Source organism: Enhydra lutris, unplaced genomic scaffold (genome assembly GCF_002288905.1).
Source record: "Enhydra lutris kenyoni isolate GAN:26980312 unplaced genomic scaffold, ASM228890v2 scaffoldscaffold8, whole genome shotgun sequence".
Taxonomy (NCBI): domain Eukaryota; kingdom Metazoa; phylum Chordata; class Mammalia; order Carnivora; family Mustelidae; genus Enhydra; species Enhydra lutris.
Window position 1 is genome coordinate 3,129,246 of NW_019154092.1, and position 18,166 is coordinate 3,147,411.

Sequence of the window (18,166 nt, forward strand, 5' to 3'; positions counted from 1 at the left end):
GGGTCGGCTGCAAATGAAAAGAAGCCGGGCAAAGGCGCTAGAGTCTAAAACTTCTCTGGAGTATATACTAAAATACAAATTCCTATTTTTTGTCGCTCTTGGGTAATTTTTATCATTATTTTAAATTACATTTTAATAGTACTCCCCTCTAGAGGAATTTAGTGAGGTCCGCTCGCCTTTTCGACTACACTACCCAGAATGCACGTAGACTTCCCGGCTTTTGCTGCAGCCTTCGAGGATGCTGGCGGAAGTAAGCTACACATCAGCCTTCGAACTACGCCGAGAGCTTTTTGAAGTCGTAAACTGACGACTCCGTTCGTTGCATAAGTGGATTTAATTTATGGAGAGGTTTCTTTTTCCTGGAGTTCCCAGTGGGAGGCTATAAGCTTCTCTTCCCAAACTAAAGATGTCCACCAAGCGTCAGATTTGTGGGTAAATGGGAGTCAGGATTGAAGTGGGCAACCGTGCTTGCGTACTGCCTGTGGATGACGCTCCTTTAGGAGCCGGCCTGACTTTTCCAGCCTGAATGGCGGAGTGCTAGTGCCCGCCTCCAATATGACCCAATGAGAAAGAGGGAAAGGCAGGGAACTAAGTAGCGATTGGTTGGATCCTGGGCCAATCGGACGAGTCCTGATTTGGCGGGAGTCTTGACCACCCCGGCAACTCTCAGGAGTTTCTGCAGTAACTCTCGGTGTCCGGCCGCCGTGGCCATGTTCGTGTCCGATTTCCGCAAGGAGTTCTACGAGGTGGTCCAGAGCCAGGTGACCCCTTTTCTTGGACCTCGTGGCCTTGTCGGGGGAAGGGATGAGAGGGAGCGGCCGTGGGAGGGCACCAGGGGCCAGTGTTCGGGTCTCTGCGTTCAACTGCGCTCTTCTCCCGACAGAGGGTCCTTCTCTTCGTGGCTTCGGACGTGGACGCTTTGTGCGCTTGCAAGATCCTCCAGGTGAGCCTTGCGTATTTTGGAAGGGAAGGGCCGGGACGAAAGGTGAGGATGCAGGTGGGGCCCCAGGAGGAGTTTGGTGCCGGGTGGGCTGGAAGTCGGGGCTGGAGGTGAGGAGCAGAGTAGGGAACCTTTCTTCACCCCAGCCCCCATGATGAGAGCTCAGGCTACCATAGGGGATGGAGCAAAGGAAACCTAGGGAGGGGCACTCGTCGCTGGCAGGAGTATTGGGTGGGTCAGGGAAGGATTCGGCAAAAAGCAGGAATACTAGTTAGTATTTTGCAATAACGTGGGACAAAAAAATGGTTGCATTGGAGAGACCCTTAGACCCCGCGTGTCTTCGCGAATGTGGGATTTCAGACAGAGGACTCTGTGATAACTGAGGGCACCGTGGTTTCATACACAATACCAGAAATTCAGATTCCTTTGTCTATTAGGGAAGATCATTGGTTCTATTTTGAATATGATCCAGTTTACATGACCTTTGCTCAGGCCCTTGTGTGAGGCACTGCTTCTCAGAAGATCTAGAAATAAGATCAACTTTCCCCTCAATGTTTTCCTTTAGTAATTTTCAAAAATTAGGCAAAGTTGATAGAATGATACAGTGAACAGTCATATACCCATAACCTAGTTTTCCCCATTAACATTTTACCATTCTTTTTTTTTTTTTTTTAAAGATTTTATTTATTTATTTGTCAGAGAGAGAGAGGGAGAGAGAGCGAGCACAGGCAGACAGAATGGCAGGCAGAGGCAGAGGGAGAAGCAGGTTCCCTGACGAGCAAGGAGCCCGATGTGGGACTCGATCCCAGGACGCTGGGATCATGACCTGAGCCGAAGGCAGCTGCTTAACCAACTGAGTCACCCAGGCGTTCCAACATTTTACCATTCTTACTTTATCACATGTCATTCATTTCTCAATCCATCTTTTTTTTTAAGTGCTTTTCAAAGTTAATTGTAGATATCCTAAATTTAATAGGTTTGAAATTAATATCTCTCAGGCCCTGTTCCAGTGCGATCACGTGCAGTATACCCTGGTTCCAGTTTCTGGGTGGCAAGAACTTGAAACTGCATTTCTTGAGCATAAAGAACAGGTATGGAAGAAATATTTTGGAATAATTAGTCTTATTTTACTCAGTTGCAATTTCTTACTACACAGCATTCTTTCTATGTCCATGATAGATTGTATGTATATTTAACTATCAGCTATATTAGACAACATGGAAGGAAAAAATGAGTTATACAGGGTGACTTACCCTCAAGTTGTAGAGACAAAATTGACAACCAAAAAAAAAAAGATAGTGACGGCAGACACCCTCTGCCTTTGAATTTGTGTTGCAGACATTTTCATTGTAAGCTGCTTAGAGTTTAGCAGTTAGTTTTTTATATGGCCTAGTTAAAATTATGTTACACTACACCACTAGTTTACATTCTCTCTCCAAGAAAAAGTATCCCAGCTTCCAAATGTTAATCCAGGAATATGTCTTCTCCCTTTGCAATTTAAACAGTAGAGGCCAGGACTCCTGGTACCTCTGCATGGGGCTATCCTGAAAGATGGGACATTTTAGATCCCACAGGGTAGGGCTGTGGTAGGGAAGAGGGTCTTTGGGGTCTGTGGCCACATTTTGGACTGTCTAGCAGAGATAAATCCTTGCCTGGAGCTCCTGTCATCACGGAAGGAGCATACTGGTGCCAACTTGGTGTTTACAAGGAAGGGATTGTCTATAGTGATAGGACGTAATAAGACTTAATTTAATATTATGTGCCCGTTGAGTATGGGCTGCCCAAGACTTGCTACAAATTTAGACCTGTATGACATTGTCAGTACAGAGAGGCAACACCGTCCGGTAGGGTGACTGAGATCTGCAGAGGCTCTGTTATGCCTTTGAAGTCTTGGTCTATTGCTCGTCAACTTCTTGGTCCTGTGCATGAAACTGAGTCATGCTGAGCCTCCACGTGCTGCTCTGAGAAGCAGAGACAGTCACAGGGCTAGCCATGGGGCCTGTCTCATGGTGTCATCATGGAAATGAAATAGCATGTGGAGTATGTTAAAGCACTAACACAGACCAGCACTTGCCATTTTTGGAGCCTTTCACCATCCAGGCCTTGCCCAGTGCCAGGGGCTTGATGTGTCTCAGAAGAAGGACTTAGGGGCCTAGTAGGCTGAAGTGAAGAACCTCCTCAAGGCACTTACTTCACAACGTCCTCTCCTCTTTCTTCTTTCCAGTTCCATTATTTTATCCTCATAAACTGTGGAGCTAACGTAGACCTGTTGGATATCCTCCAGCCTGACGAAGATGCCATATTTTTTGTGTGTGACACCCACAGACCAGTCAACGTCGTGAATGTGTACAATGATGCCCAGGTATCTCCACCTTTGGGGCACATGTCTTCCCTGAGTTCTCCTGTCCGTCTTTCTGTACCTCTTATATTATGGACAACATCGCATCTGGTGATCTAAGCAAGGCACGTATCCACCTCTGCTATAGGAGTTGGAACAGCCTGAGGGGCAAGAACCTGGTCTTGCTTTTCTCTGGTGAGAAACTGGCGCCTAAGCCTTGGAGGCACTCAGAATGCATTTTGGAATTCACTTCACCTTTGAAGTGTAGGGATCAGAAGTCTGCACTGAGCCTGCCCTCTGAGCTCAGGCCCAGCTGACCTCATTGAATAAAAGGATCTAGAGGCATTAGCCCTACAGTGGGGCTAGCATTTTCTCTGTCCAGCCAAAGGGTGGTGTGAGGACCAGAAGACAATAGTGTAAGAGGCCACTGTTAGCCTAAAATGGCCGTGCTGTGCTTCCTCTTTGAGCCCCAGCAGCAAGCATGGAGCCTGGCACAGGGTGGCCACCTAACCATTCTCTGAGTTGACCCTCCCCAACCCCCAGCCTTGTTATCAAACTGTTGGCCCTAAAGTTCTCTCTCTAAGCAAAATCAGCTTGGCCCTGCTTCTAGAGACAGCAGTTGTATGCACCGAAGTGTCACACATCTTCAGGTTTTCCATCAGAGTCCAAGTTGGAGGGTATTCATTTTGTTTGCTTAGTGTGTGGCGTAAGAGGGAGCTTTTTTCTCAGACTTCAATGACTGGGGATAGTTTTAAATCTTTGGAATTTTCTCGTATTGTGTGGTACAACTCCAGTGCCTCAGGGAGTGGAAATGAAAACAGGAAAATGCTTGAGAAGTCGGAAATTCTTCTCTCAAACAGGGGACTCTTTGTACAGAAAACTGAATGAGTCAGCTCATTGGGAAAGAAGATTCTCCAGGAGAAAAACATGTGACAGAGAATTTTCTGTCAATGAGAGAGGAGAGCCTTGATTGCTTTTTGTTTTAACCTTAGATCAAACTACTCATTAAACAAGATGATGACCTTGAAGTTCCTGCCTATGATGATATCTTTAGGGATGAAGAAGAGGATGAAGAGCATTCAGGAAGTGAAAGTGACAATGGGTCAGAGCCTTCTGAGAAGCGCACACGGTTGGAAGAGGTGAGTTTGGGACTTCCCATAGTCTTGAGGAACTTGTCATTCCCAGAGGTCAGAGCTCAGACTGGAGCCTGCGGGGCCCAAGGTTGGCTGGGACTCAGCAGGCATGGGTCTTGACCCTGAGCTCTGCCATCCCCTGTCTGTGTGGCCTCAGGCAGGTTACTGAACTTCTCTGACCTTTGACATCCTTGTCCATACAGTAGAATTTCATCAGATGAGATGAAACTTAGAATGGCTCAGCTCTTCGCTTAGAGAACATACTTTTTAAAAAAGTGATACAGTGGGGTGGCTTGGTGGCTCAGCCGGTTAAGCGTTCTACTCTTGGTTTTGGCTCAGGTCATGACCTCAGGGTCTTGAGGTCAAGCCCCATGTCGGGCTCCACACGCAATGCAGAGTCTGCTCAAGATTCTCTCTCCCTCTCCTTCCACTCTGCTCCTCCCCTTGCTTTCTCTCTCAAATAAAAAATAAAATTACCAAAAAAGTGATAAAGAAAAACAATAAATAGCATAAACATCAACTCTCTTCCTCATTTTCTCAAGACTTGCTCTCTGCAGTCACCATGAGGAACAGCATGGGTCTGTGGCTCTCAGCTAGGCTCAGTCCCTAGTGGTCACTCCAGGGTAAGCCTCTTGCATGCAAAAATAAGAGTAGTTTGAGCCTCGTGACTTTTGGGTCTGAGGTGCTTACCTGATCTGGGGCCTGGCCAACAGAAGTAGCTTACCCAATGCAGTGGCTTCTGCTACCTGGGAAATTAAAAATGGCAGATGGTTATTCCGTTAACAGGAGGGCCATGTTTTATTTTATTTTTTTTAAAGATATTATTTATTTATTTGACAGAGAGAGAGAGAGATCACAAGTAGGCAGAGCAGCAGGCAGAAAGGTGGGGGGGGAAGCAGGCTCCCTGCTGAGCAGAGAGCCCGCTGTGGGGCTCGATTCCAGGACCCTGAGATCATGACCTGAGCCGAAGGCAGAGGCTTTAACCCACTGAGCCACCCAGGTGCCTTAGGCCATGTTTTATTCTAGTTTTCAAGTGTTATGGAAGAAGCTGAGGCCTTTTGGCTCCCAATCCTTGGTGTGCATGCTGAAACTCGCTTCTGAAATGTTTTGGGCTCTTCCCTTCATCCTTGGCCTGACACTTCCTAATAAGGTGCTTGAGCAGAGCTCTTTTGAGCCAATTTGGGGACATTCAGGACATTCTGTCCATCTAGAGGGCATGTTCTGCAAAGGTAGGAATGTTTTCTCCTTGCCTTCCCCGCCTTTGACCAGTCCCTTCTGTAGAGTTTTGGGTGGTCTGATCGGGGACCTCAGGCACATTCTTAGATTCTCTTTCCTCTTGACCAACTCTTTATCTGTTCCACTCTCTGGCCAACTTGTGGTCTCATCTTCTAAGCTTTGATTTCTAAGAGCTCTTTTTTTGTGATCTGATGCTCCTTTATTTATAGCATTCTTTTCTCTGTTAGTGAGTTGCTTTCCATCGGGCCCCACATATCAGTATCTGGTGGGATTTTTCCCTGGGAACATTCACGTTCTGCAGATTAGAATCTTGGAATTCTATATCCTGACTAATAAGTATATCAGCACCTAATATGTGCCAGATATCGGTTAGGCTCTAGGGTCCCCCGGGGAGAACAAAGTCCTGTCTTCACAAAGCTTCCTTTGCAGTGGGGGAGACGTATGGAATGTATAAATGAACGCAGTTCAAGGATGGTTTCAGGGGGAGAGCTGTGTTGCTTGAGGAAAACTAAAACAAGATAAGGGGCTGGACAGGGAATGGGCTGCTTTCATGAAGGTGGACATGGACACTTGACCTGAATGAGGAAGGAAGGAGCCAGGGAAATCCCTAGGATCTTCCAGCATTCAGTGTAGTGTGTCCACAGATACAAGGGCTCTGTAGGGGGATAAGCAAGCAGAACTGACCAGTGGCTTTGGTGTTAAAGAGAATGTCGATGGTTCCTAATGTCAGAACCTGTCAGAACTTCCATTAACTTTCTTAGTGCATCTATTTGGAATCTGAGTTTGTGAATGCTTTCTATGATACTCATAATGATATACATAATTTTCCACCGGCTTTTTTATTTCTTTTAGAAGTTTTATAATTTTAGTGTTTTTTTAATTCTTTATTTAAATTCAATTTAGTGAACATATACTGTATTATTAGTTTCAGGGGTAGAATTTAGATTCATCATTTGCATATAACACCCAGTGTTCATTGCTTCAAGTGCCCTCCTTAATGCCCATCACCCAGTTACCCATCCCCCCACCCACCTCCCCTCCAGCAAACCTCAGTTTATTTCCTAGATATCCATGTCTCTTATGGTTTGTCTTCCACTCTATTTTCATCTTATTTTATTTTTTCTTTCCTTCTCCTATGTTCATGTGTTTTATTTCTTAAATTCCACATATGAATGAACTTGTGTGGCATTTGTCTTTGACTCATTTCGCTTAGCATTATGCCCTCTAGTTCCATCCACGTCATTGCAAAATGGCAAGATTTCATTTTGAATAATAATTCCATTGTGTATTATATATATATATATATCGCATCATCTTTATCCATTTATCTGTTGATGGACATCTGGGCTCTTTGCGCATTATGGCTGCTGTGGACATTGCTGCTATAAACATTGGGGTGCATGTGCACCTTTGAATCACTGTGTCTGTATCCTTTGGATAAATACCCAGTAGAGCAGTTGCTGGGTCGTGGGGTGGCTCTATTTTTAACTTTTTGAGGAACCTCCATACTGTTTTCCAACGTGTTTTGATATTTTTTTGATATTTTGTTTTGATATTTTTGATTTTTTAAAATTTTTTTCTAACGTGTTTTGATATTTTTCTAACGTGTACAACAGTTAAAAAGATAGTACAGTGAATACCCATAAACCTTTCATCTGGATTCAGCAATTTTTCACATTTTCCTTTTTTGCCAGTTTGCCTTCTTTCTATGTATGCTCCCCCCCTCCCCGGTTCATTTGAGAATGAGTTGCGGACACCATGATGCTCCCTGACAAATTCTTCCATATTCATCTCCTAAGAACATTCTCTTCTATAAACACAGTACCATCATCATACATAAGAAATTAGTAATGTCATCTATTCAATCCATATTCCAATTTCTTTAATTGCCCCCAAAGTAGATTTTTTTTTTAAAGATTTTATTTATTTATTTGACAGATAGATCACAAGTAGGCAGAGAGACAGGCAGAGAGAGAGGAGGAAGCAGGCTCCCCACTTAGCAGAGAGCCCGATGTGGGGCTCAATGCCGGGACCCTGGGATCATGACCTGAACTGAAGGCAGAGACTTAACCCACTGAGCCACCAAGGTGCCTCTCCCAAAGTAGATTTTATAGCTGTTTTTGTGTCTGAATCATCCAGCCAGAGTTGACACAGTTGTAACTAGCTATTCTCTTAATCGTCTTTTAACCTAAACCAGGATCCCATCTCTTTTTTTCTGTTTTATTTTGAATGACATTGGAAACCAGTCCAATTTTCTAGTATTTATCACTTGTTCATGGAGTGTTTTACTTGCTGCTCTAAATTTGTATTTGCTCTCTTTCAAGTTTAGGCCTACATACCTGATTTTAATAAAAGTTAACACTTTTTTTTAAAGGATTTTATTTATTTATTTGAGAGAGAGAGGGAGAGCACAAAGGGAGAGGGAGAGGGGGAATCAGACTCCCCGAAGAGCAGAGAGCCCAGTGTGGGGCTCCATCCCAGGACCCTGAGATCATGACCTGAGCCTAAGGCAGATGCTTAACCAATTGAGCCACCCAGGCGCCCAAACACTTTTGAGAATACTTCAAATGTAATTAAATCCTCATGATTTGTAAATAAACTGGTATCCAAGATATATTCTCAGAAATATTTTTATTTATAAAGGTGCATACTCAGAGAGATTTAGAGAAAACAGGCTATAAATGTAGAAATCTTAGATTCCTTTACTTCCCTTATTTTCCTCTATTTATAATGTAAGTTTTTAAAAAAAATAGTCTCTGTGTACATTTAGATCCACATGGGCTGTCCCAGTGGGATAAATTTTGCTTCAACAACAGAGCGTGATTATAAAACTCAAGTGGATAAGGGAAGCCTATTGTATTTACCTAGTTTCTACTCAGCATGTTCTTTCTTCCATCCTGACATTCCAGGGTTTTTCTTTTCTCATTTTCTTTCTGTTTATAGAAACGCCCTTAACCATATATTTTTTTCTTTTTTTTAAAGGCAATCTGCTGGCAGTAAATTCTCTTAGTTTTCCTTTTTTTGAGACTTTCTTAATTTTTTTCTCTTCGTTCCTGAAAGATATTTTCACTGTGTGTGGGATTCAGGGTTAGCAGTTCTTTTCTGTCAGCACTTGAAAGTTATGCTCCTTCTTTCAGCCTCTGTGGTTTCTGGTGAGAAATCTGCTGCCATTCAAACTGTTTTATCCTATAGGTAAAATGTCATTTTCATTTTGTTGTTTTTGAGATTTAAAAAAAATTGGGGGCTCTAATGGTCAGAAGTTTAATTACAATGTGTCTTGGTGTGGATTTCTTTGGGTTTAACCTATTGGGACTCAGTCAGCTTCTTAAATCTGTAGGTTTATGTCTCTTGCCAAATTTTGAGCCATACTTCTTCATTTTTCAGCCATTATTTCTTCAAGTGGGTTTTCAGCCAATCCTCTTTCTCCTCTCCTTCCAGGACACCAATGACATGAAGGGTAGGTCTTTTGTTGTAGGTTCACATGTTAATGGGGTTCTGTTGGTTTGTTTTTCCAGTCTGTTTTCCTCTCTTGATCAGACTGGATAATTTTTATCATTGTACCTACTGGTTCTTTCCTCTGTTCCTCCATTTTGCTCTTGAGCCCAGCCACTGAGTTTCTATTTCAGTTATTATACTTTGCAGTTGTAAATTTATCTTTGGTTCTTCTCTATTCTATTTTTCTACTCATTCGTAAAAGCTTCCTGGTTTTGTTTTGTTTTTTTTTTTCCATGCATTTCAGCTACGTTTCTAATTGCCCATTAAAGAATTTTTGTGGTGGCTGCTTTAAAATCTTTGTCAGATACTTCTAACATCTTTGTCATCTTGGTGTTGGCATTTATGGGTTTCTTTTTTCGTGTGTTCAGTTTGAGATATTCCTGGTTCCTAGTGTGATGAGTGCTTTTCACATGAAACCTGGACATTTTTTTTTTTTAAGATTTTATTTATTTATTTGTCAGAGAGAGAGAGGGAGAGAGAGCAAGCACAGGCAGACAGAATGGCAGGCAGAGGGAGAAGCAGGCTCCCTGATGAGCAAGGAGCCCGATGTGGGACTCGATCCCAGGACACTGGGATCATGACCTGAGCCGAAGGCAGTGGCTTAACCGACTGAGCCACCCAGGCGTCCCGAAACCTGGACATTTTTATATTATGTTTTGAGATTCTGGATCTTATTTAAGCCTTCCATTTTATCTGCTTTCTCTGACATCATTCTGGCAAAGTAGGGGGCGGGCAGCATGATCCCTTTATAGCCAGGTGGAGGTAGAATTTCAAGGTTTCCCACTTAACTTCTGTTAGCTGTGAGAGGAGTTGCTCTTTGTTACCACTGGGTAAGGAAGATCCAGGCTCACTATTTGGCCTCTTCTGATACCACCACAGTTAGCATGTTGGGAGGTGTTGCAAGTGAAAGGTGGAGGTGTTACAGGTGGGAGATATTTATCAGGGTGACAGTCTAGGCTCCCACTTGATCTTTGCTGGCTGGATAGGGGTGGGGCCACAGTGTTTTTGGTGCGGTGGCTTGAGTGGGCCAGTTATTATCTCAAAGTTTTCTGTCTTTGGAGGCTGCTCCTCTGGGTCCTTGGCTTTTGTTGGGGACTTTTTCCTCTGTGCCTGTTGGTGTTTCCAGATTGCCGGCTTCTTCAGCTTCAAGTCTGGGATATATAAGCCCATACGAAAACCTGGGGAACTCATCTGTACCTCACTCCTCAGGTCCTAGGACCCCCAGCTTGTTGGCCTTCCTCTCCACCTTCAGTCTTTTGTTTGCTTTCTATATATATCAACAGGGTTTTCAGATATATTTACATTTCAGACATATAGGGAAAATTAGATGGAAAATTTCCATCTTTCTGGAAGCAGGAGCCTTGGGACCATAGATTTGTAAACCTGCCATGCTACTCATGTCTTTGCTGTAGGAACTAAAGGGATAATTCTATCAAATTAGAAGAGTGACTGGCACGTGGAAGGATATAGGAAACATTAGTGCTTATTAATCTGGTGGGGAAGCCAGTATGAAGTGGCGATGTACTTATCCTGGATCACACAGTGGTGGGGAGAATTGAAGGCTGGAATGGACAGACGGAGTGCATGGCCAGTGTAGCGGGACCAGGCACTGGAGAAGCATCTGCTCCTGTCCACAATCTGGTATCCTCAGAGCCACTGGGCCAGAGGAGTCCTGGCTATTCCCCATCTCAGTTTCTCCCTCCTCCAGGACCAGCCTGAGCTCAGACATGGGAATGAATGACCTATGCTTTCCCTCTGGGGGATGGGGGCCCATGCCTGGTGGCTTGTGCCTCATCAGAACCTTCTTAGGCTACAGGGATAAATTCCTGGCTTCTTTGTTCAGCCCTTTGTTCTCTTTGTCCCCGCATCAGGAGATAGTGGCACGAACCATGAAGAGGAGGCAGCGAAGAGAGTGGGAGGCCCAGAGGTGAGTATATATTTGAAGCAGTACGCTGTGCCACAGAGCCCGTAATCCCTGTGGAATACTTGTGTTTTCCATGGGGCCTGGATACATTTTTTTTTCCCACTTGAGAATAGTTCATTTAGTTTAGAAATTCTGGGCCAGTGGCTCCAGGAGTGAGCATGTGGCCCCTGCATTGGAGGAGAGCTCTGGGTCTCCTCTGTATCACCCTGTGATCTCACGAGTGGCAGGACTGGGCCCAGAGGTCTCCCAGATACATGCTGTTAGGGGAAACAGCTCCTTGTCTTTTATATTTGTAGTTTTCCAGATGTACTTTTATTTGTTAAGTTCTTTCTAAACGAGATAGATGCTAATTGTGTAAAGGTTTTCATAGAAAAAAAGCGTGTGCAAAGGAAACCGAATTATTCTTAATTCCTCTCCATATTGTCAATTTTAAAAAGTGAAGGGCTCTAGGGATGCAGGGGCGGCTCAGTTGGTTCAGCAGCCAACTCTTGGTTTCAGCTCAGGTCATGATCTCACAGTCATGGAATCAAGCGCCATATTGGGCTCTGAGCTCGGTGTGGAGTCTCCTTCAGATTCTCTCTGCCTCTCCCTCCTGCTCACTATTTCTCAAATGAATAAATAAAATCTTTTTTTAAAAAAAAGTGAAATGCTCTAAAAAAAAAAAACAACAAAACTGGAAAGGTGACTATAGCTCGAGGTGACTGTGTAGGCATGCTGTTGAGCTGAGAATTCCTTGCTAGATCCAGTCCTTGATTTGTAAACAAGTATTGTGCTCAGCGACCCCCTCGTGGAAGGACATTGAAAAACCATTTTGGGGAGCATAAGGAAAGAAGAATGAATAGAATCCTATTCACTGATTGGAAGAGATTCTGACTTTGGGTCAATCTTCCTGGGGTAGCCATACTGTGCATATTTTATATGATCATAATATGCACACCATTTTGCATTTTTTCACTTAATATAACCATTTTTGATAGTTCCAAGCAGCTTTTATAACATGCACTGTACTTAACTTGGCCAGTCCCCTTCTTTTTTGAACCAGAGGTTACTTCCAGTATTTTGCTGCAACAAGTAGGGAGACGATGAACAGCCTTGGGCACACAGTGCTGTTTGCTTGTTCCTTTGAACTGTTGTGTTAGGGTAATTTCTTAGAAGTGGGATTCTGGGACTAGTCTATGCCATTTTACATTTTTTGTTGCCGTAAGCCTTTTATGTCAATGTCACTCCCTTCCCTGCCCTATACATGTATATCCTGTGAAAGGGTCCGTAAGTGGCTGACTTAATCAGTGTTTCTCTGAATACTGTCAAGTTTCAGCATTTTCCAAATGTTGGTCTTCCTTGCACTGCTTCCTGCTGAGGGCCTGCATTTTATGTCATTACAGAAGAGATATCCTCTTTGACTACGAACAGTATGAATATCACGGGACTTCGGTATGTACGGATGGGTGTACTTCACCATAGAGTTCTGATTCTAGGGCTGTGTCCTAAAACATGAGGAGGAATGAGCATAGGTTTTAAAGCCACAAAAGCCTGGTTTGAACCTGCACCCCACAACTTCTGCTGTGTGACCTAGGGCAGATGGGGCAGCCCCTCTGAGGCTTAAGCTTCTTCTCCATAAAAGGAAGAGTACTGCCTTCATTTCCGAGGCAGGTCTTAGGTTGGTCCTGCACACTAATAGATGCCCCTAGGACAGCTGCTTTTATTTGTGTTCATCATCAAAAATACAGAACAAGTCTGTTTTAGTCTCTAAGAAGAGAAACCTCGAGAATTTCAGAGAATTGCATATTATGGTGTGTGTTACGGAACAGAATTTCATATGGAAAACGTACTGTGTTGACTCTGGAAGTGTCGAACAGAGCCCAGGGCTTTAAGGAGCCCTCGAAAATAAGTTTCCAGTAAAATATCTTGTGTTCAGTTTTAGCATTTGGCCCTGGGACCTTGAACTCTGAACACCATATTTCTAGTATCCCTTTTCCTGTCAAGGTCCCATCGTCCTTTGAAGGATTGTCTTTGCCCTTTTGGCTCTGCCCAAAGACATGGAAAATTCTAAGCAGTGGGTGAGGTGGGTTGGGAGACAGAGGCCTGGCTCCTTTCACATGTGTGAACCATTCCCTTGGAAATTCTGGTGGGCAGCCCAGTGTCACAGCTAATGGGACTTCAGAGTCTTCTGGTTGGACACTGATGTCTCTTGTTGTCTCCCACCAAAACCCAGACTCTGCTCACAGGGAGCAGATGCTTCTGTCTGCAGACAGCCCTGTTAGAAAGAGCTCCCCACAGAGGTCCTGAGGCACCCTCCCTCTTTAATGTCCAGGTAACGGTAACAAAGGCCCTGCCTCACCCAGCCTTCCTGGTAGTATGTGTGTGTGTTTAAGGCCGCCAGCCTTCTGGGAAGAGCATGTGGACATGGGCCCCAACCCATGGGGGCTTCAGTGCCTCCCCGGGTATCACCAAGGCACCAGTGAGATGTGTAAAGGCCCAGGACGGTGCTGTACCCAGATCTTCTCCCTTGCATGACAAAGTGTACACACAGGAATGGTGAATTAACAGAGGACCCCCCGTAAGTCACTTGAGTTACTCTGTCTTCTTCCCTCAGTTTGACCAAGAATCCACCCACGCTTCCTTCCCTAGCTGGGAAGACCTTCAATCTTCAGGGGCTTGGCTGGGACCCTAGATAGCTCAGGTCTGGCCCAGGTGTACAGCCCAGCCCCAATGTGTACCCTTCTTTTGAGCACAGCTGCCTTGAATCTCAGCCTTCTTTCTTTCTTGTAGTCAGCCATGGTGATGTTCGACTTGGCATGGATGATGTCCAAGGACTTGAACGATATGCTGTGGTAGGTAGGCCCCACCAAGACCAGTGCTGTGTGGGGCTTCCTTCTCTCCAAGCAGCTGTCCTCCCACAGTGAGAACAGGGTCTGGAGTAAGACATCTCTGTGCGGTTTCCCACCAGGAATATCAGACACAGCCCCTTTCCGGGAATTTTCATGGACCTGCTTTTCTTCCTGAGACTCTTGCCTGCCTATAAAGTTCTGGGGGAAATGGAGGGGACACTGTTGGATGCAGAGGGTCGAGGGTGGGGCCTGACTACAGCTCTGCCTTTCCCACCCTATCATTCAGCTTTGATGCCTGGTCAATTTGGGTAACAGAAGGAGTATGGAATTTGAACAAAACAGGCCTTGCTAGACATGTTTGCATCCCTAATGTGCAGTGGAATCCAGCACAGGAATACCCATTAGCCCACCCCTGAGTTTGAGACGCAGGCCATAAGCACGAGTGCTCAACACAACTTAGGCTGGTTTAGAAACTAAACCGAGTCTGAGCAAAGAAAGTCTGGATCTGGCCTGCTCCACCCCCCTCAGCCCTCTACTCGGGTCCTGGTTTTCTCCTCCATGAGATGAGGGGGGGAGGCCCTTCCTGGCCCTGAGCCCATAGTGGGGACTATAATGGTCTTTGCTGAATCAGGGTTTTAGGACAGCCAAGGGCTGGGGCAGGACCAAGGCACTGGCCACACTGAAGCCCAGAGTTGCTGTATCATCATCCTGAGCTGGTGACCAGCTGTAATCCACAGACACTTGGCTCAGCTCTCTTTGCCTCAGGTCCTCGTCCATGGTGTGGACTGACAATCCCATACCTTGGCACAGGGGCCATCTTGTAAATCAAGAGATCTTGCAGCAAGGTCAGGTGGGATCCCTCTACCGTGCCCTGTAGCCACAGTGTGTGACTGCCATATCAGCACTGCGGAGCCTTTGATGAGCACCTGCTGTATGCTCAGGAGTACCCTTGACAGCCCACTCACGACAAGCACCCCAGTTGAGCACTGATGTCAGAATGTGGCCCTGTGAAATACCTCCAGAAAACTCCAGAAACAGCACAAGGACAAAAGCAAAATAACCTGATATGAAATGCATGTGTGGAAAGGTTGGAAGGAGGAAGGGTAGGTCAGGGAAGACATAGCAGGGTGGCCTTTTTTTGAAGAATACCTTCTGAAGAGATGCTTGCTGTACTGAGATAGGGTGCTCAGACACCCTGCCCCCAGGTGAACCTTCCAGGGCGTCCCCTGCCTTACCTATACCCAGCATCTCTGACTATTCTTGGCTCTCACCCCAGAGGAGGGTGTTGAAGGATGCAGCCTGGAGACTGACCGAGGGTACACACCCAAGGTCCTAGTCCCTCTTGCCAGGGGCTGGGCACAGCCCTGGGGAGGTCAGGCCAACCTGGGTCTCCATGATCATCTCATCCACAATAGATGAGCTAAGAGACGGGACCTTGGAAGGCTCTTAAGAGGCCTAAATGCTATTGCTCCATGTCCCACCATTTTAAGACAGGGAGACATGGGCGTGTTGAGGGTCTGCTATCCTACAGGGTATATTGCATAGTGGGCGGGTGGCACGAGGGGCTAGGTGGGGGAACAATGCGTCAGGATCCACTAGCACCTGAATGCGGTGTCTGCTGTAGCCCCACTCCAGCAGGATGAGAGCAGAGAGTGGTGGGGTCAGCCAGGACACAGAGACAGTATCAGGCCTGCCATCCTTGCCCTGGGAGATCTTCCTCCTGGGTCCCCAAAGCTCCCACAGCAGTGACACTGGGCCGGGAGCTCTGAGTTGGCCCCATAACCTTTCTACCCTGCAGTGGAGAGACTGCCTGTCTGATGGTGGGCCCGGGCCAGGCCATGTTAGCAGGATGCTCCTGTGAGCTTTGTTGCCCTCTTCTCTTCCAGGTGGGCCATCGTTGGACTAACAGACCAGTGGGTACAAGACAAGATCACCCAGTAAGCATGTGCTCCCTCAGACTGTCTGAGGTTGGCTTATGCTGTGGCCTTGGGCCTGGCCTGGCTGCAGCCCCATGTGGTAGTGGGAAGTTGGGTGGCAGAGCCCTGTGGAGGAGGGAGCGGGCCTTGGGCCTGGATCCTCCTCACTGAGGAAGGGCTTAGGACTAGGACCTGTGGTGGAGTGGTGTGTGGCCTGGTGTGGATGCTGTGTCCACCCTTGGAGAGCCCAGCAGATGGAGCCAGAGATGAGGGAGGGAGCTCAGTCTCCCTGCTCTCCATATGTCCTTGTAGGGGGGAGCTGGGAGGAGGAGGTGAGGGCCCCAGGAATCCTGCCAGGAAGGGTGGATGTGATCTCAAAGACACAGAGAAGGCTGGCAAGGACTGCCAGGAGGACTGGCATGGAGCCGAGTTCTCTTTTGCCTCTCGGTGGGCAGGCTTTTGTGCTCCCCATCCCTCCTGATGGAGAGCTAAAGGGCTACGCCAGAATGTAGACACTAGGGAGGCATGGGGTACTGGCACCGACTCTCATCCCCATTCTGGTGACCATCAAATGGGAGCTCCAAGGGAATCAACAGGGTCCCATACCCTAACCTTGTCCAAGGGCACCCTTGCCTATCACATGGCACAGCTTTTGTGCATTCTGGACCCCTTATGCATTTTGCAGAGATCCCTGTGCCCCCTGTTCCTGCCTCTCCTACCCCACTCTGCCCACCAGTGTCCTGCGGTATAGCCCAGGGACCAGGAGGGTTCTGAGTCTCATAGGCCTGGACACCTTGCTGGGCCTTGCTCCCCCTTTTTTGTGTTCAGGATGGCATGGGGCACGTGCCCTTCCAGGCACTGTCCCTTACCTGTGGCAGCCCCTCTGGTGAGGCTCCACTGTCAGTGTCCTGCTCAGTGGCCACCAGCAGAGGGACCTGGACTGGGGTCTGCCCTCCCCTGCTGTGCTCAGGAGCACTTCCTGTGTGGGATCCACACCCTCTGCTGGGATTACTGACACTATGTGTCCGTCCACTTGACTGTGGCTGGAGGATGGGGTTGTGGCCTCTCACCGTGCCCACCCTCAGGAGGCCTCAAAAAAGTAAGGGCCGGACAGCCACCACACAGAGGAGAGTGGAAGGGGGACAGGGGCCCAGCCAGAGCACACCTCTCCCAGTCTCCTCACAGCCACGGCCACCAGGCGCTGGTGCTGGAGCCACACTTGGCTTCTCTGCAGTGGTGGCGGAGCTCCATCAGTGCTGGCAGGTACAGCCCGTGCGGTGGGCCAGCGCCTGAGCCTGGGGGGGGGGGGCCCTCCCGAGGGAAGAAGGGAAGCCGCGTGGCCTGGCCGTGTGTGAGAGGAAGGCGCCCACCCAGGCGGCTGGCGGGGCTTTCTTTCCAGGATGAAGTACGTGACCGACGTCGGCGTCCTACAGCGCCACGTGTCCCGGCACAACCACCGGAATGAGGATGAGGAGAACGCCCTTTCTGTGGACTGTACGCGGATCTCCTTCGAGTATGAGTATCCTTGCAGCTCAGGCTCGCTCAGCTCCACACCACTGGTTGTGTCACGTCTGTGGGCCCAGCCTGTGGGTGGTGTGGTTGGGGCTGCGGAGTGGCAGGTGTGGATTGTGCTGCCAGGAGAGAGGGGCCCTGGTGTGCTCTCCAGGCCAGGCAGAGCACCGGGGACTGGGGAGTGGCCACTGTCCTGGTGCTTCTGGGTACCTTTGGCTCTGAAATGCCAGCCAGTACTGTGTTTGGCAGCATCATCTATTTCTTTAGGGCTTATTGTGGGCCTGGTGCGTGTGGACAGGTGCCTTGCAGGGCCCACCTGTGCAGCATAGGTGGTTTAGCAATGAGCACAGACTCTTGCCAAGTCATTCAGCAAGAAGTAAGCCAACATATGATTACAGAGCACCAATGTTTCCTGAGAAGAAGGTAGGGCATTGATAGAATAACCAGGGGCTTATTGGGTGGCAGTGCCCAGGAAAGACCTTCAGGAGGCCACATCTCAGACTGAGACTTAGCCATACTCCACGGGATGGAGGATAACCTGGGCCAGGGCTGTGGCCGTGCAAAGACCCTGAGGTGAGCCTGAGGAAGGGGCTGGAAAGATGGGTGGGGTCTGAGGGTCAGAGGGCCTAGGGCAGTGGGAGGTTGAGGGGGTTGGGGAGTTTAGTTCTTTGTGCTTCAGAGGTCCCTGGGCTGCTGGTTGTGGAGAGACAGACTGTGGCAGCCACAGGTGCAAGGCGTGGCTAGGAGCCTAGCTGCTTCGGTGGTAGGTAATGATGGCAGGAATGATGCTGCCCTGTGCCTACTGCAATGGATGGGGACCAGTAAACACGGGTCTAGACAGGTC

At 47.4% G+C, this 18,166-nt stretch overlaps 1 protein-coding gene across 1 annotated transcript in view; it reads left to right on the forward strand.

The window, feature by feature from the left end:
* Positions 1-482: 482 nt before the first annotated feature.
* The window catches only part of LOC111142691 (cell division cycle 45), a 32,996-nt gene continuing 15,312 nt past the window's right edge, over positions 483-18,166 (forward strand). Inside the window, exons 1-10 of the mRNA XM_022495987.1 lie at positions 483-761; positions 884-943; positions 1,939-2,031; positions 3,165-3,302; positions 4,271-4,417; positions 11,014-11,069; positions 12,449-12,497; positions 13,836-13,897; positions 15,781-15,831; positions 17,210-17,329. Of these exons, the coding sequence (XP_022351695.1) occupies positions 711-761; positions 884-943; positions 1,939-2,031; positions 3,165-3,302; positions 4,271-4,417; positions 11,014-11,069; positions 12,449-12,497; positions 13,836-13,897; positions 15,781-15,831; positions 17,210-17,329 (827 nt within the window). The 5' untranslated portion in view covers positions 483-710. The remainder of the gene's footprint in view (positions 762-883; positions 944-1,938; positions 2,032-3,164; positions 3,303-4,270; positions 4,418-11,013; positions 11,070-12,448; positions 12,498-13,835; positions 13,898-15,780; positions 15,832-17,209; positions 17,330-18,166) is intronic.